This window comes from Podarcis liolepis (genome assembly GCF_965112155.1).
Source record: "Podarcis liolepis genome assembly, chromosome: Z".
Taxonomy (NCBI): domain Eukaryota; kingdom Metazoa; phylum Chordata; class Lepidosauria; order Squamata; family Lacertidae; genus Podarcis; species Podarcis liolepis.
In genome coordinates, this window is record NC_139570.1 from 17,772,499 (window position 1) to 17,787,604 (window position 15,106).

The 15,106-nt window shown below is 45.0% G+C and overlaps 1 protein-coding gene across 14 annotated transcripts in view; it reads left to right on the plus strand.

Moving 5' to 3' along the window:
• Window positions 1–217: 217 nt before the first annotated feature.
• The window catches only part of DRP2 (dystrophin related protein 2), a 58,013-nt gene continuing 43,124 nt past the window's right edge, over window positions 218–15,106 (plus strand). For 6 of the 14 annotated variants that reach the window (XM_083484649.1, XM_083484651.1, XM_083484641.1 and 3 more), the window contains exon 1: window positions 13,560–13,697. Coding sequence is in view for 6 of the 14 variants with exons in the window: in XM_083484647.1 (XP_083340773.1) it covers window positions 8,343–8,450 (108 nt within the window). In the remaining 8 variants the exon portion in view is untranslated. Of the gene's footprint in view, window positions 957–8,303; window positions 8,451–13,504; window positions 13,882–15,106 lie in introns of those variants that run through there. The other 8 variants (XM_083484638.1, XM_083484646.1, XM_083484644.1 and 5 more) reach the window with 6 other exon arrangements.

The window sequence follows — 15,106 nt, forward strand, 5'->3', positions numbered from 1 at the left end:
ATTGCAAGCAATATCCTTGTACAAGTATTCCTTGTATAAGTGCAAGAGAAGACAGAATGCCTCTTCTCATAGGATGCCCGCCTTCTTTTTCATAAGAATTTAAGATTAAAAATCATCAGAGGTTGCCAGATCAAGTGTGAGTATCTTTCTGGCTGATCTCTAGGAAGCAAACTCTATGGTGCATTTTCTGTATTCTAGCCAATGAGTGCAAAGAGTCTGGGAGTCTAGCATATGGCTAGAAAGGGCCACGGGCTGTCCTCCCCATGCCTTAGCTCCTTTCACCACAACGTTTCTGTCGAGGTACCCGAAAGTTGCCAACTTCTTCCCGCTGCCGGGGCTCCTGTGCACAGCTGCCAGGTGCTGAAGATTTTCCTAGTCCCCAGGCTCAAGTGACAACGACGATTTAGAGGCAGGGAGAGATCGAGAGATCATCACCTGTTGGATTTCACAGCCTCCGTATGTTAAAGACACAGGGGACCTCTACGAACCAGCAGCTAACGTGTGCATGAGTGGCAATGGAGCGCCTCGTTTCCTAATAACGCAAAGGGAGCCCAGCCAGTCTCCCAGCCCAGGGAGCGGAGAACCTCCAGAGTCACGCAGGGGGCCGATCCCGACGCTGGGGATCGGTCCCTCCTCCTTGCCGAGGTTTTCTCGCTGGCTGCCCACCCCCTTCTCTCTTCCCCATCCTTTCCCCCCTCTCCTGGTCCAGCAACAGCGTTTTCGCTTTCACAGCTGCTGCTGCTGCTGCTGTTGCCGCCGCCGCCAACAGCAAGCCTAAGTGATCCGCTGTCTCTCCTCCTCCTCCGTCGTCCGTCCCCCCCGCCGCTCTATTGGAGATGGGATCGCCTCCCAAACCTTAGCATGCTTCTTCGGCACGGGGGGAACCGACACCTCATTTGCTGAGCCAGCCACCGGCAGCTCCATCTCCCCACTGACCACCCCAGAAGAAAAACAAGGTAGGCCTACCACCGATTATTTGCAGAAGGCAATAAAAAATGATCAAGGTTGAGTCAGCCTTACAAATGCACCCCCTCCCCGCGTCACACACACACACACCATCCCCATAATTGCTCTCTCTTTATCGCGCTGTGTCCTCAGCAATTGAGGAGGGGAGGGGCCTCTCACCTTGGAATTCGCCTCGTCCGTCCCCCGGCCCCCCCCCGGCGTCCGAAGAACCCTTTACATTTCCATTTATCCCTCTCTTTTAAGAATTTCCTCCTAGATGAGCGGCAGCTTTACGCTGATTCTTTCCTTTCCCGATTCTGACACATTCCAGAGGACTAGCCGAATGATTCTGTTATAGGAAAATGAGACCTGTTCTGTCTTTTGAAGACTCCCTTCTTTGTTTTCTGCCCGCAGATGCTGTTGAACAGTAACCATCCCTCTCTCTTCTTCCCCCTCTCCTTGCAAATCTCCCAAGAGAGAGAAGCTATAATAACAAAATCCTTGTCTTGGTATGGAGAGGAGGAGGGTTGATGATGGTTCTGGTGTTAGAATGAAGGCCTTAACTTTGCTTAACATATTGAGATAAAACAAAGAGATTGTGGGAAGTTATGGCAGGCAACACCCTGGATGATCAGTGTTTCCCCACCTCTATAATAACAGATACACTTGAGAGCCTCTGGAACCTAATGGTGTGCCTAACAGCTTCTGAGCTTTATGTGGTCATCAGTTACCTACCCAAAGTTGGCAATCAAATAAGAGAAGTTATGGGGAAAGTCAGGAGTGGACACTTTGACCCAAAGCAGAGGAACATTGCTAATTAAATTAAGGCAAAGAATTGGAGAAAGGTAGTCAATGCAAGGTTTAAAGCCCCATTCATACTTTGCCAGTTAAAACAATGAAATTGGTCTAAGTACTAATAAGTGCACCCATCAAACTGGCAGATCCCTGTGTTTAACAGTCAAACATGACCATCTGACCTGCATTAATGTTCAGCAATTATGGGGCTTTCAAAGCGTTCGTTGTTCCTTTTTTTAGTAGCCATTACTTTTGTTCATTGCAATTAAAAAATGGGGGGGAAATAATCAGTGGATGTTAAGTTTGTTGTGATTCTGTCATGGATGCTTTAAGCTGAGATTCCTGCACTGCAGGGGTTAGACTAGATGACTCTTGGGGTCCCTTCAAACTCTACAGTTTTTGACTCCATTATTCCTTTTTAATTCCCCCATAACATGTACACATGAAGCAGTCATCATTTATTTATTTTTATGCAAAGGGATTTGTGAGTTTGACATACACCCTTAGTATTAGGGAAGCATATTTAATTGTTTTGTAACAGTGCATAGAACAGGTAAAACTGACCAGAGATCAGGTGGGGGGGTACATAAGAGCCGATAGATAGGGAGGACTCTATCTATTGTTCAAGATGTCAGGAGTGGCAGAACTTCAAGCAGGAAATAGAAACTTTTTGACAGAAAGGGTGGGTGGAGTACAACAGATTTTTTAAAAATGGAAGAGAAGAATTTGTCAGCTAAGTCTGGCTGCGAGTTTTAGGAATCTAACAAAACGAGTGCAAATGTATTGCGGCATAAGCATTTGCACCACATAGCAGCAAGCCCACTTCATTGGATGGGAAATGTGCTGGACTCAAAGTTCCATCAGCCCAGCCAGGATGATAGGAGTTGTAGTTCAGCAACACTTGGCTGTCACAGTCCCTGCCCCTTGCATTATACTTGGCCTATCTTCTGACAGCTGGAGATCTTTCTCCTCCCATCCACTGCTAAGAATTTTGACCAGATATTGTCCACACCCTTCAAAGGTTACCCTTACCACTAAGGGCTAGAAACTTGTCTAGAATTCTCTGGGGCAGGTCTTCTGCTTTAAATGTATGTGGTGTGAACACTGCCTTGGGTATGCTAGGTAGGCAGGTCAGAGCAAATGACCTCTAAAGGGTTGCAGTTTTGGGAGGTCTTATTTCCATTTGGATTTGCTCTGGGCTGTGCAACCGAAGGTTTATCTGGGGTGAACCCGACTGAAAATCTTGTATTCAAGAGTGAAGTAAGGACAGCTGGGTCATCATGTGACCTCGTGGTTAGAGCCTCCAAACAGTACACAAAGGGAAAACTGGTTCATTTGAACAAGGTTAGTTCCACATGAAGCGTTTTTTTTCTGCAAATAACATTATTAATTTTATGCAGTTATTGCAGAGGAAACCAGATGATATCGCTGCCAAACCATTGCATGTCTGTGGTGGGGGGCATGGCCCTCCCATCTGTTTTAATATCCAGTTTGCAGTCACTTTTCTGACATCTGATGGAGGTTTAGTAACAAGTCCAACCTATCCAGGAAAGCCTTGCAAAGCCTTATGGAGGCTTGTCTCTGCTTCGGGCCTAACGATAACAAAAACAATAGTAATATCATTATTGTTATTACTGTTGCACTTATTATTTGTTGTTTGAACAAAAAGCAACCCAAATAAATCTACAAAATAGTAGAAAGATCAATTGTTTTGTTTGTTTTTAAAGTCCATTTGTTGCCCTTGAATAATATATTTTCATGGCATAATTACAAGCCTACTCACCCTTTTTGTACAGTGGCATTGCAGGACAGAGGAGGCTTCACTGGCGCCCCAATAAGGGAATTCAAACTGGCTGTGCCCTTCCTGATAGGTGAAGGGGGCGTAAGCCCTCTTCCTATCAGGAACTGGATCTTAGCCTGCACCCTGCTTTGGCAAATGAGGATGCAGGCCAGGACTTGGGCTATGCCAGGAGCGGAGCCAATGGAACTGTGGGTGGGCTTCCCTCGGATCCACCCCGTGCCCATTTAAGCAGCCTACACCTGGGGCACAGCCTGTTTGTTCCTGCTCCAGGTTTTCCCGCACACCCACCCTCGGTTTAAGCTGATAGTCAATGACTTTGCTGTGGCTATGGTGGTCGCCCTCCTTCAAGGGAGGCACTGACCTGGTGGTTTTGCCTACCTCATAGCAATCGTCACGACTGGTTGGGCATTGGGGCAATCCTTTGTTCTGGACAGAGGGGAGTCTCTGCCTGCACCTACAAATGCTGGGTATCCTGTTAAAGAGATCAGGGAGGAGTGGCCATGTAAATCTTAGGAACCCTCTCCTGGATTGACCACACTTCCGTTTTGGCAGGTGGGCCAGAAGTATTTAGATTGCCCCACATCCAAGCCAAACCTCTTTCATCTGTATTCAGTAAAGTTGTGGCCTGTTTTGACCAAAAACCAGTCTCATTGGTCTCTTATTATACAAGTTGGGGTATGGGAAGTCCGATGCCTGGTCCTGCAAGACATAATTAGTCTTCCCACACACAATCAGGCCCTTTTAATTAATTGTTTCCTAATGTGGAATGAATTAATATTTAATAAGAAAATGTTTTGATGGTTAGGGCTGTTAGTAGGAAACAGCTAACTAAAAGCTTCTTTAGCTGAGAGCTACCAGGAAATGATTAACTAAAGGACCAGTAGCTGGGAGAAGTGGAACTACTACTGAATGGGCCTTCTGAGTAAACATACAGTGGTGCCCCGCAAGACGAATGCCTCGCAAGACGGAAAACTCGCTAGATGAAAGAGTTTTCCATTTTGGAGGTGCTTCACAAAACGACTCTCCTATGGGCTTGCTTCGCAAGACGAAAATGTCTTGCGAGTTCCTGCGGGGGTTTTTTCCTTCCCCCCTTTTTCTAAGCCGCTAAGCCGCTTATCAGCTGATCCGATAAGCTGATAAGCCGCTAAAAGCCGCTAATAGCGCTAATCCGCTAATCCATCAATGGGCTTGCTTCGCAAGACGAAAAAACCGATAGACGAAGAGAATCACAGAACGGATTCTTTTCGTCTTGCGAGGCACCACTGTATTCTAGGACTTTGCCTATGAGGACAAACCTTGAATGATTTAGTTCTGCTTCCATCTGACTGTGGAAGAGAAATCCCTTGGCATCACTAATGGGCCGTGAGGGTAGAAGCAACCCAAACTCAATCCCTGCATGAAGAGGGGACTTAGATTTTTTGATGTTCCATTATCTATATATTCCCAACATAAATTCAGTTATTGCAGCGAGATACCCAAGGCAACTCCATAATAAAAGCCCAGAGCAGAAGTATGTCAGATGTCTTCTCTGCCTCCATAATAGGCTAGTGGCTCCTTTTATAGTAATAGGCATAGCTTGAATGGTGAGGAACAAAAACCTGAGTTAAAGAAGCATTCAGGTTTTCAAAGCCGTAAGAACAAGGGTTTTTTGAACAAAGTTCCACATTTCAGGAAAGGAAGCCCCGTAACTCCAGAGCTTACTCAATGACAAACCCGTGAGTGTGACATTGGGATGGAGTTCTGTACGCAAGTCTCTTAAAATGGTGCAGAACTATTCGGAGAACTTCTAGCAGGTCCCTTATAGGGCTAAGAAAATGCCCTGCTCTTCACTGAGCAAAATCAGGGCACTGTGATTGACAAGGGTTCTTTTTATACATCCATTCATGGGCGGTTGTTTTGCAGCTCTGCACTTGGAGATGACAAGTGCACAGCCTTACAAAAAAAAAAAAAAATAAGCAGAAATGGCAAAAGCATCACTGGATAGTGATAGCAGTGGGGAGTTAGTTATAGAACCAATAGTGGTGTAGTGGTTAGAGCATTGTTCTCAAAGGGTGTGGTGCCCCACACTGGTGCGGCAGGAGAGAATGGCAATTGTAGCTGGAAGATAACAACAATCAAAACATTTAGACATTTCAGGGGACTTCTGGGTCAGCGCCATCAGTGAATGGCGGAGTTCCTCCGATTGGAGGAACGGGCTCCGTAGAAACTGGGTCTTCCCGCCGCGGCAAAGGTGAGGACCCGCTAGAAATCCCAGGCGGAGGAAGCCTAGGAACGTGGGGTTCAGCAGGGCACCAGGAGCACCCCCCTATTCACCGGGAACCCCTTTTTGGGGCGCCGGAGCGAAGTGGGGTGAGTGGCGCGGTGCTGCGAACTGATTGCTATTTTTACGGAGTGAAGCCACACAGCCATTGCCGGAGAGCGCTGACTTTTTCCTGTGGACAATTGGATTCAAAACAAGTACCCGTGAGTAGAAACGGAAAATTGGATCAAGAAATATCTTAATTTGGCATCGAAGCAGGAAGGTTCAAAACAGGAAGTCTGCCTTCTGCTTTTTGTATATAGACTAAAGCAAAAACTTTGTAAGCTAAAGCCTGGAAAGCCGTGAAAAAAGTCTAATTTCCTTCATTTATAATTACTGAAACCCCCTTGGAAGTAGGAGAAAAGGGGGGGAAACTTTGTTTAACCCCTGCAGGAGAGGGAGTGAAGAAGGATAAACTTCCACCGTCTCTAACCTGGGAACGGGGTGTCAGAGACAGAAATAGTTGGAGAGGTTCATTGGCTGTGAATGGAATACTTTGACAGATAGCTAAAGAAGAGAAATAGACTGATTCCAATGTTGCCTTTTGCATTCTAAAGAAACAAAATATCTGAAAAACATTTGAAAAATGAAAGTAATTTTCCTTTGTTGGACTTGCCTTAAAAAAATGGATACAAATAGAAATTGTCTCCCCTAGAGGGAGCTTGTTAAATTGTTGCTGCAGTTTACTTGAGGACTCAACAGCTGTGAGATTAAGATCGTGGGACCAATCTTTTCTGACCTTGACTAAAGATGAGCTGGGAGGAAGATTGGGTGCTTGCTTTATGCAAGACAAGTGCCTTGCTGGAACAGATGCACGAGAAGATGGATTTGATGAATGAGAAAATAGACTTGATGACTGTTGTCAACTGTTGACAACTGTGGACAAACAGGGAATATTGATACAGAAACCATTCAGGGACCAACTCCTGAACCTGTACTGACTGGGCAAGTGCAGAAGATAATGGAAGAGGATGCGGTTGCACCTCAAATAATACAAATGGAGAAACCCGAAGCCCTACAGGAGTATAAGCCGCTGTCATTGAAGATTGAAGTTGGAGTGGGCCAGGGGGAGTCTGGAGCTGAGGAGGGTCCTAACTTTGGAGAGACCTTGAAATATGTTTTTAAATATTTTTTGGATTACATTGATGACTGTGGGGAGTGGGGCTGTGGGGAATGGGCGGGTTTGATGAAGGGAGATGGAGACAATTTTGGGTTGGAACCCCCCAGAGACCTACTCCTCAATGAGAAAGGAAAGAAATTAAGAAAGAGACAAGGAAAAGGGCAAGTATAAACAACAAGAAGAAGATCTGCAGAAGGGACATGGAAGAGACTTAAGGGCCTCGGACATAAGACTTCCAGGTTGATGGACTAGATGGAATGGACAGTAAGGACTGACACGACCCGAGACCAGGAAGAAGAGACGTTGGATGAAGATTGGAAGAAAATTTATAAAGAAATTTTTTTATTTGGGGAATTAGCCTAAAATCAATGAATATTAAGGAAAATGTTGGAATGAAACTATATGAGTCTAGCAGAAATGATATTAGGGGTTATGTATATTTGAGTATTAAGATTCAAGCTTTAAGGTACTTTATGGTAAGATAAGGTTAAATAAATTAAGGTAATTTGAATAACAGAATATGGGGAAAGATGGAAAGGATTTGTTGAGCTAATTATTAGGTTAAATTGTTAAGATAAATTATTTAACAAAAATTGAGAAAGATGGAAAGAATTTGCTGAAATAACTAATTAAACTAGAATACAAAAAGGGAGGTGTGAGGAGGTCAATGAAACAAGCAAATGGAAGTTAAAGATATGATATTTGGGATTTGTGTCTTTTTTATTTATTTTTTGTTGTATTGCTGTATTGGTTTTTATGTTTTGCGCTTTTTCTTCTTTTTTATGTATTGTAGTGTTGTTTTTTGTATTTTTTCTTTTTTTCCTATTACTCTGAAACTATTAATATTTTTTTTTAAAAAAAAAGCATTTAGACATTTCAGTGTAGTATCAAAATATTTATTATTATTAATTAAAAATTGTGGTGTGGCATGAGCAAAATTTTATTCTGAAAGTGTGGCAGGTGTGGACAAACGTTTCAGAAGCACTGGGTTAAAGTGTCGGACTAAGATCTGGGAGACCTAGGTTCAAATCCCCCCCCCCCCCGGACACATAGTTCACTTGGTAGCCTGAGGTCTGTCACTATTTCCCAGCCTAAAATACCCCATGGAACAATTTAGAAAGTGATCAGTAAATCAGTTATGATAATAGTGGTGGTGATGATAATCCAACATTGCAGATCCTGCATTTAGCAGAGGGGTTGGACCTGATTACATCTGAGTGCCCTTCCAACTCTCTAAAAGCCCATAAGAATCTAAGAAGAGTCTTGCTGGATCAGGTCAGTGGCTCATCAAGAGTCCATGAAGTGATCAAGTAATTCCTGCTCACTCCCTTTTCCATTTCTAGTGTTCCAAAGCAGATATGCCCTCATGAGCGTCTGTTCTAATGCAGCCAATGGTCATGCAGGGATGCTCTTTCACCCTCCCCAGATGTCATGAGTGGCATGCCACAGGCCAATCTCGTCGCAACAGCACCTCCCATGCACAGTCTCAGGTAAGAACTCCCACTATTTATTGGTTCCTGTGCTCTTTAGGGGGGGAAGGGATGTCTTTGTTTATATGTGATATTTTTTATAAACTGCTTTTGTAAAAAAAACAAAAAGTGAAAGAAAAAATACAGTGAAAGAAAACAACAGCTCAGCATATTTGAGCAGCTGTGGAAACCCAGTCAGATGGTCGGCATATAAATATATTAATATTATTACTATTATAGGGAGAAGCAGGTGGCTAATGAGGGGGCGTGGCCTGCAGGGAGTCCCAAGGGCCAAATAGGGGCATTTGGAGGGCTCAGGTGTTAAATTCCCCACTTCTGTCCTAGCTGTTGTCTCATTGCAGAGGGCTCTTCCTCCATGAATTCGCCTGATCCTCCTTTTTAAAGTGATCTATTCTAGTAGTCTTCCCTATCTCCTGTGGCAGCAAGTTGGACACGTTAATTAAATATTAGTTATGTGTTGTGGTTCTGGCATGTGAGAAGGGCATTTCCATCCCAAGGAACAAAAACTGTGGGGCTTGTGTGTGAGAGTAAGAATGGATAAATGATAAATGAATTAGGGGCAAAGAGAGGGGCACTTTTTGCTTTGGCCACACTCACCTTTGGCCTCCCCCATTTCCAGCCTCCCCCACTTCTGTCTTCTAGCTCCCAGCCACTTTCCACCCAAGGAATGCAGCCCTCAAACAAAAATGTTGTCTGTCCCTGTTTTGCGACCATAGAAACCAGGTGTGGGGAACTTTCAGCCCTCAAATGACCAGGGATGATGGCCATGAATCCTGGAAGACCTGCTCCCTGTGAGATAACCAGCCTCATATAACCAAGTCTATTTAATGCATGAAGGTGTTAGAAGCATAGAATAAGCTGTGCCGCCAGGCTTAGCTCACCTTGGGAGGGACAATGTAATCAAGACTTTGTTCCTCCTCAACCCATGTCTTAGCTGGTTGCTGAAGCTCAGACTGCATGGCTCTTACAAGCCACTCTTGAGTTCCTATCACAATAATTTAGGAACTTTTACCACTGCCAAGTTTTACTGCCTGTGTAACTTTATATGAATGCTATATGGAAAAGCACATGAATCGGATCTTTGGAGAGTTGTAAGTAAATTCTTTTAAACTTACCAAATGTGTGGTCTTTTTCTATGTTGGGGGAAGAGGGAAACTTTGGGTGGATCTATTTTACAAGCCTAACAGCCTATATTTCCACACTTTAATTTGCAGCATGTTTTGTGATTTCAAATCTCTGCTCGGGTTCTGTCACCAAAAAGTACTTGCCCAAAACCTGTATCTTGGCGTTGTGATAGGAATTTTATGGTCTTAAATATATAGTAATGTTCATAACTGCACATACATAGATCAGCACAGGAAAGCCAACCTGGAACCATTTTGATTCCTAAACTGACCAAATCCTTTCTCTGCAAGGTTAAAAATGGAAAAGCCTCCCCATTGTCTCTTCCTTCACAAATCCTGTCTTAATCTGTGTTCGAATAAGGTGTGAGCCTGTGACCTGGCCCAGGAAATAAGTATTTTACCACTACAAAGGAATGGCCAGGCTCCCCAGAAATCCAATCAAGCAACTTGCCAGACAGGAGATAAACTAGGACAAGAGAAAAACAACATTTAAATTTCTGTGATGTAGGTGGGATGTATCTGAGGGGTGGTCTTAGATTACACCCCTTCTGTGATGTATGCATAATGTTTCTGGGGGTGGTCTTGATCTAGAGAATGGGAATTTCAAAAGTCTTTATAAGGCCTTGCAGGCCATTGTTCTGGGTCCTCTTCCTCTCCTGCGTGTGAGGGGAGTACCCTGTTGCAACAGATCAATAAAGATCAGGCTTACTAGCTGCTTTGCTTCTCAATATTCTCTGGTTGGCCTCTGTTATTTTCTCCTACCAATAGGGAACCTATGTAAGGACTCTATATGGGCTCTTGGATACCCCATAAGGGAAAAGGGCATATTTTTATTTACAACAGCGTCCAGGAAATTCTCTTCTCTATGTTTATTTTTTTCTTGCAACCAACACTCCCTGCCTTGCTGGCTTTTCCCACCTGGCCTGGGTGGGGAGGGTGGGGCCCTGACTCCAGCTGTAAAAACTGAGACTGCTGAACAGACTCTTGGGCTATTTAGAGATTTTTGTTGGGGGTTTTTGTTGTTGTTATCGACATAAAATTTACGTACCTTCATATTTAGATCTTACAATTTATGTGGAAATTGTTCAGTTATGGTATTTTGATAAGTATTATTTATTGTTTATTTCTATTTAAGTTACATTTGCAATTATGTAAATCTTTCCATGTTGTAAGCCGCCTTGAGCATGGTTTTCACCATGGAAAGGCAGCATACAAATTAAATGATGATGTTGTTGTTGATGATGATGATGATGGGAGTTGTAGTTCAACAACATCTGCAGGGCCAGAGGTTCCTGATACCGACAAAGAACATGGCTTCTGCAATGGCTTCAAGGCAAGCTTCAGCCCTGCAAATATCTCACTGTAGAAATTTTAAAAGCTGTGAGGTGGGGCGGGGGAGAAAGGGAAAGGCAGAGGTGGTGGACAGGCATGCAAGAGTGCAGGAGGTCATCTGGTGGAAAGAAGCAGAGGGCAGAGACAAAGAGAAAGAGGGAGCTTTTTATCATGTGCCCGTAGGTGGGACCGAGCATGGAAACATTAGCTTATAGGGGGAAAGTCTGTGGGAGACCATTAGTGGCAGGAACGGAATCCTCTTGGCCAAAACAAAGACATTCTTCCTCTTGCTTTGGTGCTGAAGGGGGTGGTGAATCCCAGGAATTTTCAGTATTCCCTGCGGGGAACCTGGGCTGCTTCCAGACAACCTGTTTATTGAGCATTCTTTGTTATTTGTTTCCACAGAGTTTGCAGGCAGGTTTGACAACAGTCCCCTGTTTACTGAGCATTCGTTCTGATTTGTTTGCGTCAGGGGTTACATGACATGGCATCAAGCAGTCAGAGTTTCTCCAGACGGGTGTCCTCCTCCTTGCGAAACATGTATCCTAAAACATGTCTTCGACACATTGATAGTGCATTAATGGAGTATTTATACTGGATTATCCATACATCACTCTGCCTCATTAATGGCCCTATGATTGCTTCTCAATGCTACTGGAAGGGCACGCTTACGCTATAGCACAACAGAAGTGGGACAAAAACCAAACAAACCTAGAAGATTTATTCAGCGTTCACTATGATTTGCTTGCAGACAGTTTATGTGGGGGATAGGTTCTGATCAGTTTTTATTGAGTATTTGATTTGTTTGCAGAGTGGTTATATGACACGGGTGGCGGGTGGTCTAAACAACTGAGCCTCTTGGGCTTGCCAATCAGAAGGCCGGTGGTTCGAATCCCTGTGACAGGGTGAGCTCCCATTGCTCTTTCCCAGCGCCTGCCAACCTACCAGTTCGAAAGCGCAGCAGTGCAAGTAGATAAATAGGTACCACAGTGGCGGGAAGTTAAACGGCATTTCCATGCGCTGCTCTAGTTTCCATCACGGTGTTCCATTGCATCAGAAGTGGTTTAGTCATGCTGGCTACATGACCTGGAAAGCTGTCTGTGGACAAACGCCGGCTCCCTCGGCCTGAAAGCGAGATGAGCACCACAACCCCATAGTCGCCTTTGACCGGACTTAACTGTCCAGGGATCCTTTACCTCTACCTTTTTATGGCAACGAGCACTCATCCTGACTTGCTTGCATATACATCTATACATCTTCCTGTTAGTCATTTGTTCATGCCACTTTTCAGTGCATTTCCCCATTACTTTCCAAACCAGAAAAAGTCCAGCACTTTCTCTCTTTTTGAAAAGTGGATTTGTTGTGCTAGGGCCACAGCTCTTTAATCCACTTAAAACACACACACCTAAAGTTCTGGTAGACACTGGCGGAGGAAGAGGAGTGTGGGGGGAGTGCACCACCCCTGGCAGCGTGATCCCCAGGGTGCCATCACAGCTCCCCCCCCCATGCTAGGCACCCCGCCCCCGCAGGTGGTGCGCCACACCCCCAGGACCCACGCCAGCCCCAACCCCGCCTGCTCTCTGTCCCCCGGGGCCGGAGCATGAAGCTCCGCTACTGCTGGTAGATGATCAAACTCCTCCTGCAAAATCCTGACAATCCAGAGGAACCCTAGTGATATGAAAAATTGCAGGATTTCATCAGGAAGCTACAGAACATGCACTGATTGGAAACAAAGCAATATGTTCGTACAGGAACTGTTGCAGACACAAACGGTTTAGAAAGCGCAGCCATCTACAACTGCCCCAATAACATTATGAGAACGTCATCATTAATGCATAATAAAAAGGACATCTTCCCTCCCCTTCCCCCTCCCCACCCCATCCTGATTATCCTACACATTTTCCTGCCAATTCCTTTATTGCAAAAAGGATAAAGGTTTGCTGTGGTGGGTTATGTGAAATTATTATGCAAGTGTGAAACAATGTTGATTGTGAAGCCTGGATTTGCTGGTATGTGATTGAATCCCACCTGGAAATAGGGGCAGTCAGGAAGCATGTTTGGTCTGTAAGGAAGACTGGCAGACAGGGAAGGCCTGGTCCCATCCCTTCAATCTCCAAAGAGGGATCTTTCCTCCACACTGGTTTTCACAGCAGTTCCCATCAAACAACAGACTCCATGGCATTGGTGGCTGGTGCCCCTTTGAACTGGTGGGGCAGAAGGCAAGGATACCAACAATAGGTAGAGACAAGAGACAGTGACAGGCAGAACCTACGAGTCTTAATTTTGCTCCCTACTGAGTTCTACAAGGGTAAGCATTGAGGCCAAGGAGAAAGAATCTGACAGCCATGGCCAACACCGGGTCATCCATATAGCAAGGTGACTATTCTCTTTTGACCCTTTTACTGCAGTTGAGTGTGACTGTCACAAGTCCACTCTGGGAGGGCAGGACGTTGCCCGTGACATTCAGCCTCCCTCTCACGCAGGCAGCTGCTTCCACCCCAGCCAGAGAATCAAGTGGTTTGGAGGGTGTTGGAATTCCATATGGACAAAGCTGCAATTCACAGCCTGAACGGTGACTGTTGCTGCCACCCCCCTGCAAGATTCCTAGGGGGTCAGCAAAGAGACGGTAGCAAACCACTCCTTCCTGCACCTCCCTCCCTTTCCTGCCTGCTTTCCCTGTTCCCTCCTTTATCTCCCTTTTGGATGGCTTTGGTAGGGCTGGCAGTCGACAACACATGCTCTCCCATGGAGCTACCAAGGAGACCCTCTGGGGATCCTCGCGTCTGCCCAGGTAAGGGAGAGCTGTCTGCAAAGGCAGAGTGCAGGCATGGATCTAAAAATAAAGCAGTTCACGTGCATCTGGGAAGAGTGGGAGTGAATTAGCCAGTCTGACATCCCTGCAGTAGAGAGCAGCTGGAGTTTTGATGCTGAGCTGGAGACAACTGATTCCCCCATCCCAGAAGATTTTGTTTCAGGTTCAGGATGTCTAACTCTGTGTCTGTGTATGGGCAGGTGTATTTCACATTTCGGCACTTGGTGTGTTGTGAACTTCTCTTGCAAGCTTTGCACGCTTGGGCTGTCTTTCGGCTCCACGTGGCAGCACCCTGTGGAGTTGTCTTCTGTTGTGACTCTATTGCAAGCTGCTGCTCTAAAAGAACCCCAGATTCCCCTGGGGTTTCCCCTCCTGGACTTAGGGTTTCCAACTTGAAACGTTCTTCCTGGCTGACAGAGCAAGGCTAACCTACTTTAGCACTGTGAGAATCGGCGCATGAAAAGGCACTATCTTCCCAGTGTGAAGGCATCGTGAGATGCAGCAGCTGTGGCATGAATGATTTATAATGCTCATCTTTTTAAGTTTCCTTTGCACTGTTGTGTGTGTGTGTGTGTGTGTGTGTGTGTGTGTGCTCCTGCTGTACTTGCAATGCGCTCCCTAGCACAGGTGCGTAATTTTGCACTCTTTCAGAATTGGTGCTTCCCAGAATGTTTAACTGGGTATTGCAGATTTGCAAAGTTTTCCAGTTGAAATGAGATTCTGTTTAGCACAGCTCTTTTTTTAAAAGTAAAGCAATCAAAATATTAAAGGGTTTCTTCAGTAAAATCTTTTAAGACTCAAAATATTAAGAATTAGTTTGCCAGATGCGATGCTTAACACTTGAATTTCTTCCATATAATTCCTAAGACATCCTGTGGATTTATTAAAACAAGGGGACACTGTAATTATGCATGGATTTTTTTACAAGCAAATCTGTGTTAAAAGAGATTTTCCTGGGGAATTCACTCAGCCGCACACCAGGTTTTTTTTTCCGTTCCTTCTCTAACAGACCATGGAATATTGCTGCTGAGTAGTCTTTGCCCTCCCCAACAACAATGCTCCCTTAGGGTGCCTTTCTGCTGAGAGCATTATGATGCTTGAGTATGCTATTCCTGGAGCCCTTGGGGTTGATGCCTTCTAATGGAAGGCAGTAAATGCTACATCGCTTTGGAGGACTAATGGCTAATTAGTCAGAGAGAGAAACTATGGCCAGCACAAATAAAGTCACAGTGGTGTTTTTCTTTAGTGAAAATGTCAGCAGCGGGTTGCAAAAAGTAGAAGCTGCTCTGTGTGTGTGTATGAGAGTTGGTTGTTGAATGCCAAGATCCATCTAGACCAGGGCTGGAGAACCCGTAACCCTCAGAATGTTGTTGGACTCCCAGCTTCCA